The 15,422-nt window shown below is 41.8% G+C and overlaps 1 protein-coding gene across 1 annotated transcript in view; it reads left to right on the forward strand.

Moving 5' to 3' along the window:
* The window catches only part of l(2)k09022 (HEAT repeat containing 1 homolog l(2)k09022), a 341,532-nt gene that overhangs the window by 222,968 nt on the left and 103,142 nt on the right, over nucleotides 1-15,422 (forward strand). The window contains exon 24 of the mRNA XM_071671810.1: nucleotides 7,464-7,624. Coding sequence (XP_071527911.1) covers nucleotides 7,464-7,624 — 161 coding nt within the window. The remainder of the gene's footprint in view (nucleotides 1-7,463; nucleotides 7,625-15,422) is intronic.

Below are 15,422 nucleotides of genomic sequence, written 5' to 3' on the forward strand. Positions count from 1 at the left end.
ATCACGCGCTAAATTGTGATCCTTTCCAAAACAGACATATACATAAATACACATGTACATAATTCATACTGTCTACCCTTATTCATTCTCGTTGCCACCCCGCCACACATGAAATGACAACCCCCTACCCTGCATGTGCATGAGGTAGTGCTAGGAAAAGACAACAAAGGCCACATTCGTTCACACACAGTCTCTAGCTGTCATGTAATAATGCACTGAAACCACAGCTCCCTTTCCACATCCAGGCCAAACAAAACTTTCCATGGTTTACCCAAGATGCTTCACATGCCCTGGTTCAATCCATTGACAGCACGTCGACCCCGGTATACCACATCGTTCCAGTTCACTCTATTCCTTGCACGCCTTTCACCCTCCTGCATGTTCAGGCCCTGATCACTCAAAATCTTTTTCACTCCATCTTCCACCTCCAATTTGGTCTCCTACTTCTCCTCGTTCCCTCCACCACTGACACACATATCCTCTTGGTCAATTTTTCCTCACTCATTTTCTCCATGTGACCAAACCACTTCAAAACACCCTCTTCTGCTCTCTCGACCACACCCTTTTTATTACCACACATTTCTCTTACCCTTTCATTACTAACTCGATCAAACCACCTCACACCACACATTGTCCTCAAACATCTCATTTCCAGCACATCCACCCTCCCCCGCACAACTCCATCTATAGCCCACACCTCGCAACCATATAACATTGTTGGAACCACCATTCCTTCAAACATACGCATTTTTGCTTTCCAAGATAACATTCTTGACTTCACATTTTTCAACGCTTCCAGAACTTTTGCCCCCCTCCCCCACCCTATGATTCACTTCTGCTTCCATGGTTCCATCTGCTGCCATATCCACTCCCAGATATCTAAAACACTCCGCTTCCTCCAGTTTTCTCCATTCAATCTTACCCCCCAATTGACTTGTCCCTCAACCCTACTGTACCTAATAACCTTGCTCTTATTCACATTTACTGTCAGCTTTCTTCTTTCACACACATTACCAAACTCAGTCTCCAGCTTCTGCTGTTTCTCACCTAAATCCGCCACCAGCGCTGTATCATCAGTGAACAACAACTGACTCACTTCCCAAGCTCTCTCATCCACAACAGACTGCATACTTGCCCCTCTTTCCAAAACTCTTGCATTTGCCTCCCTAACAACCCCATCCATAAACAACTTAAACAACCATGGAGACATCATGCACCCCTGCCGCAAACCAACATTCACTGAAGACCAATCACTTTCCTCTCTTATTACACGTACACATGCCTTACATTCTCAATAAAACTTTTCACTGCTTCTAACAACTTGCCTCCCACACTATATATTCTTAATACCTTCCACAGAGCATCTGTACCAACTCTTATCATATGCCTTCTCCAGATCCAAAAAAATGCTGCATACAAACCCATTTGCTTTTCTAAGTATTTCTCACTTAGTGCCATAGTGCCATTGTACAAAGGCAAAGGGGATAAGAGTGAGTGCTCAAATTACAGAGGTATAAGTTTGTTGAGTATTCCTGGTAAATCATATGGGAGGGTATTGAATGAGAGGATGAAGGCATGTACAGAGCATCAGATTAGGAAGAGCATTGTGGTTTCAGAAGTGGTTGAGGATGTGTGGATCAGGTGTTTGCTTTGAAGAATGTATGTGAGAAATACTTAGAAAAGCAAATGGATTTGTATGTAGCATTTATGGATCTGGAGAAGGCATATGATAGAGTTGATAGAGATGCTCTGTGGAAGGTATTAAGAATATATGGTGTGGGAGGGAAGTTGTTAGAAGCAGTGAAAAGTTTTTATCGAGGATGTAAGGCATGTGTATGTGTAGGAAGAGAGGAAAGTGATTGGTTCTGAGGGAATGTAGGTTTGCGGCAGGGGTGTATGATGTCTCCATGGTTGTTTAATTTGTTTATGGATGGGGTTGTTAGGGAGGTGAATGCAAGAGTTTTGGAAAGAGGGGCAAGTATGCAGTCTGTTGTGGATGAGAGAGCTTGGGAAGTGAGTCAGTTGTTGTTCGCTGATGATACAGTGCTGGTGGCTGATTCATGTGAGAAACTGCAGAAGCTAGTGACTGAGTTTGGTAAAGTGTGTGAAAGAAGAAAGCTGAGGGTAAATGTGAATAAGAGCAAGGTTATTAGGTACAGTAGGGCTGAGGGTCAAGTCAATTGGGAGGTAAGTTTGAATAGAGAAAAACTGGAGGAAGTGAAGTGTTTTAGATATCTGGGAGTGGATTTAGCAGCGGAGGGAACTATGGAAGTGGAAGTGAATCATAGGGTGGGGGAGGGGGCGAAAATTTTGGGAGCCTTGAAGAATGTGTGGAAGTCGAGAACATTATCTCGGAAAGCAAAAATGGGTATGTTTGAAGGAATAGTGGTTCCAACAATGTTGTATGGTTGCGAGGCATGGGCTATGGATGGAGTTGTGCGGAGGAGGGTGGATGTGCTGGAAATGAGATGTTTGAGGACAATATGTGGTGTGAGGTAGTTTGATCGAGTAAGTAATGTAAGGGTAAGAGAGATGTGTGGTAATAAAAAGACTGTTGCTGAGAGAGCAGAAGAGTTTGGTCACATGGAGAGAATGAGTGAGGAAGGGTTGACCAAGAGGATATATGTGTCAGAGGTGGAGGAAACGAGAAGTGGGAGACCAAATTGGAGGTGGGAAGATGGAGTGAAAAAGATTTTGAGTGATCGGGGCCTGAACATTCAGGAGGGTGAAAGGCGTTCAAGGAATAGAGTGAATTGGAACAATATGGTATACTGGGGTCGACGTGCTGTCAATGGATTGAACCAGGGCATGTGACGCGTCTGGGGTAAACCATGGAAAGTTCTGTGGGACCTGGATGTGGAAAGGGAGCTGTGGTTTCGGTGCATTATTACATGACAGCAAGAGACTGAGTGTGAACGAATGTGGCCTTTGTTGTCTTTTCCTAGCGCTACCTCGCACACATGAGGGGGGTTGTTATTCCATGTGTGGCAAGGTAGCGATGGGAATGAATAAAGGCAGGCAGTATGAATTATGTACATGTGTATATATGTATATGTCTGTGTGTGTATACATATGTATACATTGAGATTTTTTTTTCTTTTTTTTGCTTTGTCGCTGTCTCCTGCGTTTGCGAGGTAGCGCAAGGAAACAGACAAAAGAAATGGCCCAACCCACCCCCATACACATGTATATACATACGTCCACACACGCAAATATACATACCTACACAGCTTTCCATGGTTTACCTCAGACGCTTCACATGCCCTGATTCAACCCACTGACAGCACGTCATCCCCGGTATACCACATCGATCCAATTCACTCTATTCCTTGCCCTCCTTTCACCCTCCTGCATGTTCAGGCCACGATCACACAAAATCTTTTTCACTCCATCTTTCCACCTCCAATTTGGTCTCCCACTTCTCCCCGTTCCCTCCACCTCCGACACATATATCCTCTTGGTCAATCTTTCCTCACTCATTCTCTCCATTTGCCCAAACCATTTCAAAACACCCTCTTCTGCTCTCTCAACCACGCTCTTTTTATTTCCACACATCTCTCTCACCCTTACGTTACTTACTCGATCAAACCACCTCACACCACACATTGTCCTCAAACATCTCATTTCCAGCACATCCATCCTCCTGCGCACAACTCTATCCATAGCCCACGCCTCGCAACCATACAACATTGTTGGAACCACTATTCCTTCAAACATACCCCTTTTTGCTTTCCGAGATAATGTTCTCGACTTCCACACATTCTTCAAGGCTCCCAGGATTTTCGCCCCCTCCCCCACCCTATGACTCACTTCCACTTCCATGATTCCATCCGCTGCCAAATCTACTCCCAGATATCTAAAACACTTCACTTCCTCCAGTTTTTCTCCATTCAAACTCACCTCCTAATTGACTTGACCCTCAACCCTACTGTACCTAATAACCTTGCTCTTATTCACATTTACAAAGCCAATAATCACAGAATCTTCTAAAAGAGTATCCACATAAAAATGTAATTACAGACCTTAGTGACACCTGAAAAAATTTTCAACACCAAATTTGTATTCAGCATGAAAATTACTCCATATACTGAGGTTATGTATCAAATCTATTACCCTCAGAAAAATACTAAGAAATGCAGATGTTCAGGGTATTTTTTGGCCCAAAAAGAAATTTAGTTGTAGAACAGAAATATGATATAATGAGACATTTCCGTTCTTGAAATAATCATGGTAAATATCACATAATGCTTCTTTGAGCCGACAAGTATCCATTGAATATGAAGCCAATAATCACAGAATCTTCTAAACAAATAACCATTTAGATACTTAAATACAGGCCTTGTTGACACCAAAAAGATATTTCAATCCCTGAATCATAGCCAGCATGAAAAATAGTTCTAGTACTGAGGTTCTGAATCAAATCTAATACTCTTGGAAAAATACAAGAATTGTAGATATTTTTTTTTGACCAAAAAAACATTTTATTTATTGGAATCGGAATGTACCATAATGAAACATTTCTCTGCTTGAAGTAATCATGGAAAATTTCTCAAAATGGTTCCCCAAGCTGAGAGATACTCATTAGATACGAAGTCTGTATCACAGTCTTCTGAACGAATAGCCATTTGACTTTTTAATTACAGGTCTGAATGACACCTAAACAATATTTCAACCCCAGATTCATATTCAGCATGAAAAGTAGTTCTGTTACTGACGTTATGAAGCAAATCTATTATTCTCAGAAAAAAAAAACTGTTACTGACGTTATGAAGCAAATCTGTTATTCTCAGAAAAAATGCAGATGATAGTTCAGGGTATCTTTTGTGTAAAAGAACCATTTGTTTTAGAATTAAATTATACCATAATGAAATACTTCTATACTTGAAGTAATTTTGGAAAACATCTCATAATGCTTCCTGAAGCTGAGAGTTATCCATTAAATATGAAGCTTCTGTCAATTGATCTTGTAAAGCAGTAACTATTTTGATACTTATTTATAGGCCTTAATGTTTTGAAATTGAAATATAACTTAATGAAATGCTTCTGTCTACCTCTCTGTATCTCTGATGCCTGTTCCAACTGGAAGTCCCTCAAAGGGGTGACCTTAGCAACTTAGTCTCTGTAACGAAAGAAATCCACTGTTGCTTTTTATCTTTAGTGCCTCAACCAGGCCACTGGCAGAGGGCAAGTCTAGCACAGTATTTGCAGAGGCTCCTACCTGATGTTCCTAATGACTACATCTGTCTAATGCTCCTACTTTCTACCTAGTGCTCCTACCTAAATGTTCCTACCTACTACTTCTATTCACTGATCCTACCATTTTGTCAAAAGGCAGGGCTCGTGCTTAGTGGTCACCACCTTTCTGCATTCACTCTTTCCTGATATCTCTTCACATTAGCTTCTTTCCGAACTATCTTGCTCTCACTTTCATCTTTCCATCCTTATCACTTCCTCTTTTTTGAAATCTTTACCAGTCTTCACCCTTGTCTCCACCAAGTAATGATCAGACATCCTACTGGCTGCCTCTGTCAGTGCATTACATCTGAGGGTCTTTCTTTTGCACACTTATCACTTAGTCCATAAAAGAGTAAGATCTGCCTTCCATTTCTCTTACTCATCCTTGTATACTTATTTATGCCCCCCTTCTTAATTTAGCCTGGTATTTCTAATTGGGAGGTGAGTTTGAATGGTGAGAGGCTGGAGGAAGTGAAGTGTTTTAGATATCTGGGAGTGGATCTGTCAGCGGATGGAACCATGGAAGCGGAAGTGGATCATAGGGTGGGGGAGGGGGCGAAAATTTTGGGAGCATTGAAAAATGTATGGAAGTCGAGAACATTATCCCGGAAAGCAAAAATGGGTATGTTTGAAGGAATAGTAGTTCCAACAATGTTGTATGGTTGCGAGGCGTGGGCTATGGATAGAGTTGTGCGTAGGAGGATGGATGTGCTGGAAATGAGATGTTTGAGGACAATGTGTGGTGTGAGGTGGTTTGATCGAGTAAGTAACGTAAGGGTAAGAGAGATGTGTGGAAATAAAAAGAGCGTGGTTGAGAGAGCAGAAGAGGGTGTTTTGAAATGGTTTGGGCACATGGAGAGAATGAGTGAGGAAAGATTGACCAAGAGGATATATGTGTCGGAGGTGGAGGGAACGAGGAGAAGAGGGAGACCAAATTGGAGGTGGAAAGATGGAGTGAAAAGGATTTTGTGTGATCGGGGCCTGAACATGCAGGAGGGTGAAAGGAGGGCAAGGAATAGAGTGAATTGGAGCGATGTGGTATACAGGGGTTGATGTGCTGTCAGTGGATTGAATCAAGGCATGTGAAGCGTCTGGGGTAAACCATGGAAAGCTGTGTAGGTATGTATATTTGCGTGTGTGGACGTGTGTATGTACATGTGTATGGGGGGGGTTGGGCCATTTCTTTCGTCTGTTTCCTTGCGCTACCTCGCAAACGCGGGAGACAGCGACAAAGTATAAAAAAAAAAAAAAAATTTCTAATTGCCAGACCTATTTTAATGCACAGCTGTGCATGTTGTTTACCATTTTCATTCATATCATTGGGAACCCCGTGCCCCCCAAATACACCCTCAACTGCCACATCATCTACTCTTGCATTCAAATCATCCATCACTAATACCTGATCCTTCATATCAGAATTGCTGCACATTCAATCAGCTCCTCACAAAACACTTGCTTAATGATCCTTTGAATAAAATCACATTTTTACTCATGAATCTTGGTCTCATTTCCCCTCCGTTAGCAGAAATGCTACTCCTTCCTCGTCTGTTACCATCATACTAACCCACAATACATTTCCAAACCATTCTTCTGCCTTCCTCTGAGATTTGTTTTACTCAGAGCTAGAACATCCAGGTTCCTCTCCTTAAACATCTTACCTGTCTCATCCTTCATCTCATCTTGGTTACATCCACACACATTCAGACACCCTATCCTGAGTCTTCGAGGAGGATAAGTACTCATTGCTTGGCTTCTACTGTTGTTCCAGGATTTAAAGACTGAAATACAAGAAAGGAAGATATGCAGCCCTAAACCTACTCTAGCTTAAGCTGGATACCCTATTTACTGATTATCCCCGATGGGAGGATGAAAAAGTGGGTTAAGTGTGGGCTGACTGCTTTGCCTAGGTTTTGAACTCGGGCAGGACCATGCATGAAATCATTGTCAGCATTGCTGTCCAAGACACCATGGGAGCTCACGTATTGAAGTAATCTGCCTTTGAAAAGGAATTTTTAGTTACTGTGCTTTGTACATTTATGTACAAGATCTTCAAAGGGTTCTTAACATTACTTCTATCTAGATGTTTCAGAGCTCCAGCAAGCTACATGCAAGAGAGAGAGAGAGAGGAAAGGCAGCAGCCTGTGTCAGAGAGAGGAATGTGGCTGATTGTGCCACCATTAGTAAACTTTTTATGTGATTACTATGATTATGATATTTATTCTTTTCAGGAGACTTGACTTCACACCAGAAGTTGCAAGGAAAGGATACTGAGCAAGGTTTAGACATTGTTCGTTGGGATGTTTACTCTCCAAGACAGATGTGCCACTTCAAGTATACCAGTACTGGTTTAATAGCACATCTCTTATCTTCAGAAGTATTTGTTGGGCAGGTGAGCTGGCTAGAAGCTACAAAGAATTTGAATATAGTCAATATGAATCTCATCTTGTGATTATGAAGCTTTGGTTCATACATGTTTTTAACTTGGGTGATTTGAAAGGGAGGAAGAACTGTCTTAGAAATTTACTCATAGGAGTTGGTTTGATGCATATAGTAGAAAAGAACAAGACTGTTATATTATGTAAGTACAGGTTTACTGTGATACTCTGAGTATTGGTTGAATTAATGATGTTTATGAGTGACCTGTGGTGCTTTATATACTTAAATTATCCATGGAGTTGAGACTGAGTTAATGATAACATATATACCAGAATAATTATAGAGTTGTTCTGCCAAAAATTTAAGAAAATAAACTGATTCACTTTTGATTTATCTCAGAGGTTTGTGTTTTAGCTTAGGTCATACTGAAGATATTGGTACTTATGTGGGTTATCATTTTTTTGCTCAAATCATGTTTTGACATTTACTGCTTGGAGTGTAAATTACATAAGGAAATTCAGTGACACATGTTCTATAACATTAAGCAACCTTTAAGTAATTTGCTGATTATGGTGTTGCCATCAGTCTTTTAGATTTGTTAGTTAAAAAGATTTTTCCTTTTAAAATTATCTTACTATCAGTATTTTAGGAGTCGAACAGGGAGTGCTCATCCTCCTCGAAGGCTCAGATTGGGGTGTCTGAATGTGTGTCGGTGTAATCAAGATGAGAAGAAAGGAAAGATGTGTTTGAGAAACCTGGATGTTTTGGCTCTAGTGAAACGAAGCTCAAGGGTAAAGGGGAAGAGTGGTTTGGTAAAGTCTTGGGAGTAAAGTCGGGTTGGTGAGAAGACAAGAGCAAAGGAAGGTGTAGCACTACTACTGAAGCAGGAGTTGTGGGAGTATGTGTTAGAGTGTAAGAAAGTAAATTTTAGTGATGTGGGTAAGTGGATGGAGAGAGATGGGTAATTATTGGTGCCTATGCACCTGGTTATGAGAAGAAAGATCATGAGAGGCAAGTGTTTTGGGAGCAGTTGAATGAGTGTATTAGCAGCTTTGATGCATGAGACCAGGTTACATTGATGGGTGATTTAAGTGCGAAGGTGAGTAATGCGGCAGTTGAGGGTATGATTGGTGTACAGGGGGCTTCAGTGTTGTAAATGGAAATGGTGAAGAGCTTGTGGATTTGTGTGCTGAAAAAGGACTGGTGATTGGGAACACCTGGTTTAAAAGGAGAGATATACATAAGTATGCTTATGTGAGTAGGAGAGATGGTCAAAGGGTGTTATTGGATTACGTGCTAATTGATAGGTGTGTAAAAGAGAGACTTTTGGATGTTGATATGCTGAGAGGGGCAACTGGAGGGATATCTGATCACTGCCTTATGTAGGTGAAGGTGAAGGTTTGTAGAGGCTTCCAGGAAAGAAGAGAGAATGTTGGGGAGAATAGAATGGTGAGAGTAAGTGAGCTTGGAAAGGTGACTTATGTGAGGAAGAACCAGGAGAGATTGAGTGTAGAATGGCAAAAGGTGAGAGCAAATGATGTGAGGGAAGAGTGAGGAATGGGATGTATTTAGGGAAGCAATGATGGCTTGTGCAAAAGATGCATGTGGCATGAGAAAAATGGGAAGTGGGCTGATTAAAAAGGGTAGTGAGTGGTGGGATAAAAGAATAAGGATGTTAGTGAAAGAGAAGAGAGAGGCTTTTGGATACTACTTGCAGGGAAGTAGTGCAGTGCCAGGAACTTACAAAAAAGGTCACATTTGTTCACACTCAGTCTCTAGCTGTCATGTGTAATGCGCCGAAACCACAGCTAGCTCCAAAACCACATATTTATGTGCAGCAGGGGTGCGTGATGCTCCATGATTGTTTAATTTGATTATGGATGGGGTGGTTAGAGAGGTGAATGCAAGAGTTTTGGAGAGAGGGGCAAGTATGCAGTCTGTTGTGGGTGAGAGGGCTTGGGAATTGAGACAGTTGTTCACTGATGATACAGCGCTGGTGGCTGATTTGGGTGAGAAGCTGCAGAAATTGGTGACTGAGTTTGGTAAAGTGTGTGAAATAAGAAATTTGAGAGTAGATGTGAATAAGAGCAAGGTTATTAGGTTCAGTAAGGTTGAGGGACAAGTTGATTGGGAGGTAAGTTTGAATGGAAAAAACTGGGGAAGTGAAGTGTTTTAGATATCTGGGAGTGGATTTAGCAGCGGATGGAACCATGGAAACGGAAGTGAGTCACAGGATGGGGGAGGGAGCGAAGGTTCTGGGAGCGTTGAAGAATGTGTGGAAGGTGAGAACATTATCTCGAAGAGCAAAAATTGGTTATTTTTGAAGGAATAGTGGTTCCAATAATGTTATATGGTTGCGAGGTATGGGTTATAGATAGGGTTGTGTGGAGGAGGGTGGTTATGTTGGAAATGTAATGTTTAAGGGCAATATTTTGTGTGAGATGGTTTGATTGAGTAAGTGATGAAAGGGTAAGAGAGATTTATGTATTTTTTCTTTTTCTTTTCTTTCAAACTATTCGCCATTTCCCGCATTAGCGAGGTAGCGTTAAGAACAGAGGACTGGGCCTTTGAGGGAATACCCTCACCTGGCCCAATTCTCTGTTCCTTCTTTTGGAAAATTGAAAAAAAAAAAAAAAAAAAAAAAAACCCCGAGAGGGGAGGATTTCCAGCCCCCCCGCTCCCTCCCCTTTTAGTCGCCTTCTACGACACGCAGGGAATACGTGGGAAGTATTCTTAATCCCCTATCCCCAGGGATATGTATTTATGTATTTATGTTTACTTATTATACTTTGTTACTGTCTCCTGCATTAGCGAGGTAGCACAAGGAAACAGACAAAAGAATGGCCCAACCCACCCACATACACATGTACATACATACATGTCCATACATGCAGATGTACATACCTATACATTTCACCATATACATATATATATGATGTCTCCATGGTTGTTTAATTTGTTTATGGATGGGGTTGTTAGGGAGGTAAATGCAAGAGTCCTGGAAAGAGGGGCAAGTATGAAGTCTGTTGGGGATGAGAGAGCTTGGGAAGTGAGTCAGTTGTTGTTCGCTGATGATACAGCGCTGGTGGCTGATTCATGTGAGAAACTGCAGAAGCTGGTGACTGAGTTTGGTAAAGTGTGTGGAAGAAGAAAGTTAAGAGTAAATGTGAATAAGAGCAAGGTTATTAGGTACAGTAGGGTTGAGGGTCAAGTCAATTGGGAGGTGAGTTTGAATGGAGAAAAACTGGAGGAAGTGAAGTGTTTTAGATATCTGGGAGTGGATCTGTCAGCGGATGGAACCATGGAAGCGGAAGTGGATCATAGGGTGGGGGAGGGGGCGAAAATTTTGGGAGCCTTGAAAAATGTGTGGAAGTCGAGAACATTATCTCGGAAAGCAAAAATGGGTATGTTTGAAGGAATAGTGGTTCCAACAATGTTGTATGGTTGCGAGGCGTGGGCTATGGATAGAGTTGTGCGCAGGAGGATGGATGTGCTGGAAATGAGATGTTTGAGGACAATGTGTGGTGTGAGGTGGTTTGATCGAGTAAGTAACGTAAGGGTAAGAGAGATGTGTGGAAATAAAAAGAGCGTGGTTGAGAGAGCAGAAGAGGGTGTTTTGAAATGGTTCGGGCACATGGAGAGAATGAGTGAGGAAAGATTGACCAAAAGAATATATGTGTCGGAGGTGGAGGGAACGAGGAGAAGAGGGAGACCAAATTGGAGGTGGAAAGATGGAGTGAAAAAGATTTTGTGTGATCGGGGCCTGAACATGCAGGAGGGTGAAAGGAGGGCAAGAAATAGAGTGAATTGGAGCGATGTGGTATACAGGGGTTGACGTGCTGTCAGTGGATTGAATCAAGGCATGTGAAGCGTCTGGGGTAAACCATGGAAAGCTGTGTAGGTATGTATATTTGCGTGTGTGGACGTGTGTATGTACGTGTGTATGGGGGTTGGGCCATTTCTTTCGTCTGTTTCCTTGCGCTACCTCGCAAACGCGGGAGACAGCGACAAAGTATAAAAAAAAAAAAAAAAAAAAAAAAAAAAAATATATATATATACATACACTGACATATACATACATACACATGTACATAATTCATGCTTGCTGCCTTTATTCCTTCCCATCGCCACCCTGCCACACATGAAATGACACCCCCCTCCCCCCGCACGCGCGCGCGGTAACGCTAAGAAAAGACAACAAAGGCCACATTCATTCACACTCAGTCTCTAGCTCTCATGTTTAGTGCACCGAAACCACAGCTCCCTTTCCACATCCAGGCCCCACAAAACTTTCCTTGATTTAGACCAGACACTTCACATACCCTGGTTCAATCCATTGACAGCACATCGACCCCGGTATACCACATCATTCCAGTTCTCTCTATTCCTTGCACGCCTTTCACCCTCCTGCATGTTCAGGCCCTGACGCTCAAAATCTTTTTCACTCCATCCTTCTACCTCTGATTTGGTGTCCCTCTTCTCCTTGTAACCTTCACCTCTGACACATATATCCTCTTTGTCAATCTTTCCTCACTCATCCTCTCCATGTGACTAAACCATTTCAATACACCCTCTTCTGCTCTCTCAACCACACTCTTTTTATTACCACACACCTCTCTCGCCCTTTCATTACTTTCTTGATCAAACCACCTCACACCACGTATTGTCCTTAAACATCTCATTTCCAACACATCCACACTTCCCTGCACAACCCTATCTATAGCCCACACCTCACAACCATATAACATTGTTGGAACCACTATTCCTTCAAACATACCCATTTTTGCATTCTGAGATAATGTTCTCGCCTTCCACACATTCTTCAACGCTCCCAGAACCTTCACCCCCTCCCCTACCCTTTGACTCACTTCTGCTTCCATGGTTCTATCTGCTGCCAAATCCACTCCCAGATATCTATAACACTTTACTTCCTCCAGTTTTTCTCCATTCAAACTTACCTCCCAATTGATCTACTGTACCTAATAACCTTGCTCTTATTCACATTTACTCTCAGCTTTCTTCTTTCACACACATTACCAAACTCAGTCACCAGCTTCTGCAGCTTCTCACCTGAATCAGTCACCAGCGCTGTATCATCAGCGAACAACAATTGACTCACTTCCCAAGCCCACTCATCCACAACAGATTGCATACTTGCCCCTCTCTCCAAAACTCTTGCATTCACCTCTCTAACAACCCCATCCATAGACAAATTTAACAACCATGGAAACATCATGCATCCCTGCTGCAAACCAACAATCACTGGAAACCGATCACTTTCCTCTCTTCCTACTCGTAAACATGCATTACATCCTCGATAAAAACTTTTCATTGCTTTTAGCAACTTATCTCCCACACCATATACTCTTAATACCTTCCACAGAGCATCTCTATCAACTCTATCATATGCCTTCTCCAGATCCATAAATGCTTCATACAAATCCATATGTTATTCTAAGTATTTCTCACATACATTTTTCAAAGCAAACACCTAATCCACACATCCTCTACCACTTCTGAAACCACACTGCTCTTCCCCAATCTGATGCTCTGTACATGCCTTCACCCTCTCAATCAATACCCTCCCATATAATTTACCAGGAATACTCAACAAACTTATACCTCTGTAATTTGCCTTTTTACAGTGGCACTATACATGCATTCTGCCAATCCTTAGGCACTTCACCATGAACCATACATGCATTGAATGTCCTTATCAAGCAGTCAACAACACTGTCATCCCCCTTTTTTGACAAATTCCCCTGTGATACCATCTAAACCCACTGCCTTGCCAGCTTTCACTACCTCTTCTCTTTTTACCAAACCATTCTCCCTGACCCCCTCACTTCCCACACCACCTCGACCAAAACACCCTATATCTGCCACTCTATCATCAAACACATTCAACAAACCTTCAAAATACTCTCTCCATCTCCTTCTCACTTTACCACAACTTGTTATTACCTCCCCATTAACCCTTTTCACCTATATTTCCATTTGTTCTCTTGTCTTGTGCACTTTATTTACCTCCTTCCAAAACATTTTTTTATTCTCCCTAGAATTTGATGATACTCTCTCATCCCAACTCTCATTTGTCCTCTTTTTCACCTCTTGCACCTTTCTCTTGACCTCCTGCCTCTTTCTTTCATACATATCCCAATCATTTGCACTACTTCCCTGAAAAAATTGTCCAAACGCCTCTCTCTTCTCTTTTACTAACAATCTTACTTCATCCCACCACTCACTACCCTTTCTAATCTGCCCACTCTCACTTTTCTCATGTCACAAGCATCTTTTGCGCAAGCCATCACTGCTTCCCTAAATACATCCCATTCCTCCCCCACTCCCCTTATGTCATTTGCTCACATCTTTTTCCATTCTGCACTCAATCTCTCCTGGTACTTCCTCACACAAGTCTCCTTTCCAAGCTCACTTACTCTCACCACTATCTTCACCCCAGCATTCTCTCTTGTTTTCTGTAAACCTCTACAAATCTTCACCTTTGCCTTCACAAGATAATGATCAGACATCCTTCCAGCTGTTCCTCTTAGCACATCTTTCACACTCCTATCAATTAACAGGTAATCCAATAACGCTCTCTGGCCATCTCTCCTACTTACATACGTATACTTATGTATATCCTTTTTAAACCAGGTATTCCCAATCACCAGTTCTTTTTCATCACACAAATCTACAAGCTCTTCATCATTTTCATTTACAACGCTGAACACCCCATGGACACCAGTTATACCCTCAACTGCCACATTACTCACCTCTGCATTGAAATCACCCATTTACCAAATGGTGTCCTAGCTATGTCTCTTCGTTGTATTTCAACTGACTTGTATTTCTTTCTTGTATCTCCCCTGATGATGTGATTATTACATGAAAGTACACCTAGGAACTTATCGTGTTTCATTTTCCTGTGGACTCATAGGAATGTATATGTATGTATTTGTTCTTGTATTGGCATTTATGTATATGAGTGCATGGTCCATTCTTCATCTGTTTCCTGGTGCTACCCCTCTGACATGGGTTGTCTGAATGTGTGTGGATATAACTCAGATGAGAAGAGAGGAGATATACCTAGTATTTTTGAGGAAAGATACATTGAAGTTTTGGCTCTGAGTGAAATGAAGCTCAAGTGTAAAGGGGAAAAATGGTTTGGAAATGTCTTAAGGAGTAAGGTCAGGGGTTTGTAAGAGGAGAAGAGCTGACGAAGGAGTAGCACTTCTGAAGCATGAGTTGTGGTAGTGTATGAAATATTCCAAGGAAGTAAATACTACATTGATGTGGGTAAAACTGAAAGTGAATGGCAAGAAATGGGTGGTTATTGGTGCTTATGTACCTGCCCATGAGAAGGAAGGTCATGAGAGGCAAGGGTTTTGGGAGCAGCTGAGTGATTGTCTTTAGTTTTGGTGCTTGAGACTGGGTATGTGATGGGTGATTTAAATGCGAAGGTAATTGGTTTGCATTGGGTGTTCAGTGTTATAATTGGGAATAGTGAAGAGCTTGCAGAGTTGGGTTCTGAAATAAGACCGGTGATTGGGAATACTTGTTTTAAAAGGACTGATATTCACAAGTATACTTTTGTAAGTTGGAGAGATGGTCAGTGGGCATTATTAGATTATGTATTAATTAATAGTCATGTAAAAGAGGGACTTATGGATGTGTGCTGAGAGAGGCAGCTGGGGGATGTCTGATCACTACCTTGTAAAGGTGAGGGTGAAAATTTATAGAGGTTTTCAAAAAAGAGGAAACAATAATGGGAGAAGAGGGTGGTGAGATTAAGTGAGCTTGGAAAGGAGACT

Source organism: Panulirus ornatus, chromosome 17 (assembly GCF_036320965.1).
Source record: "Panulirus ornatus isolate Po-2019 chromosome 17, ASM3632096v1, whole genome shotgun sequence".
In the NCBI taxonomy this organism is placed as follows: Eukaryota; Metazoa; Arthropoda; class Malacostraca; order Decapoda; family Palinuridae; genus Panulirus; species Panulirus ornatus.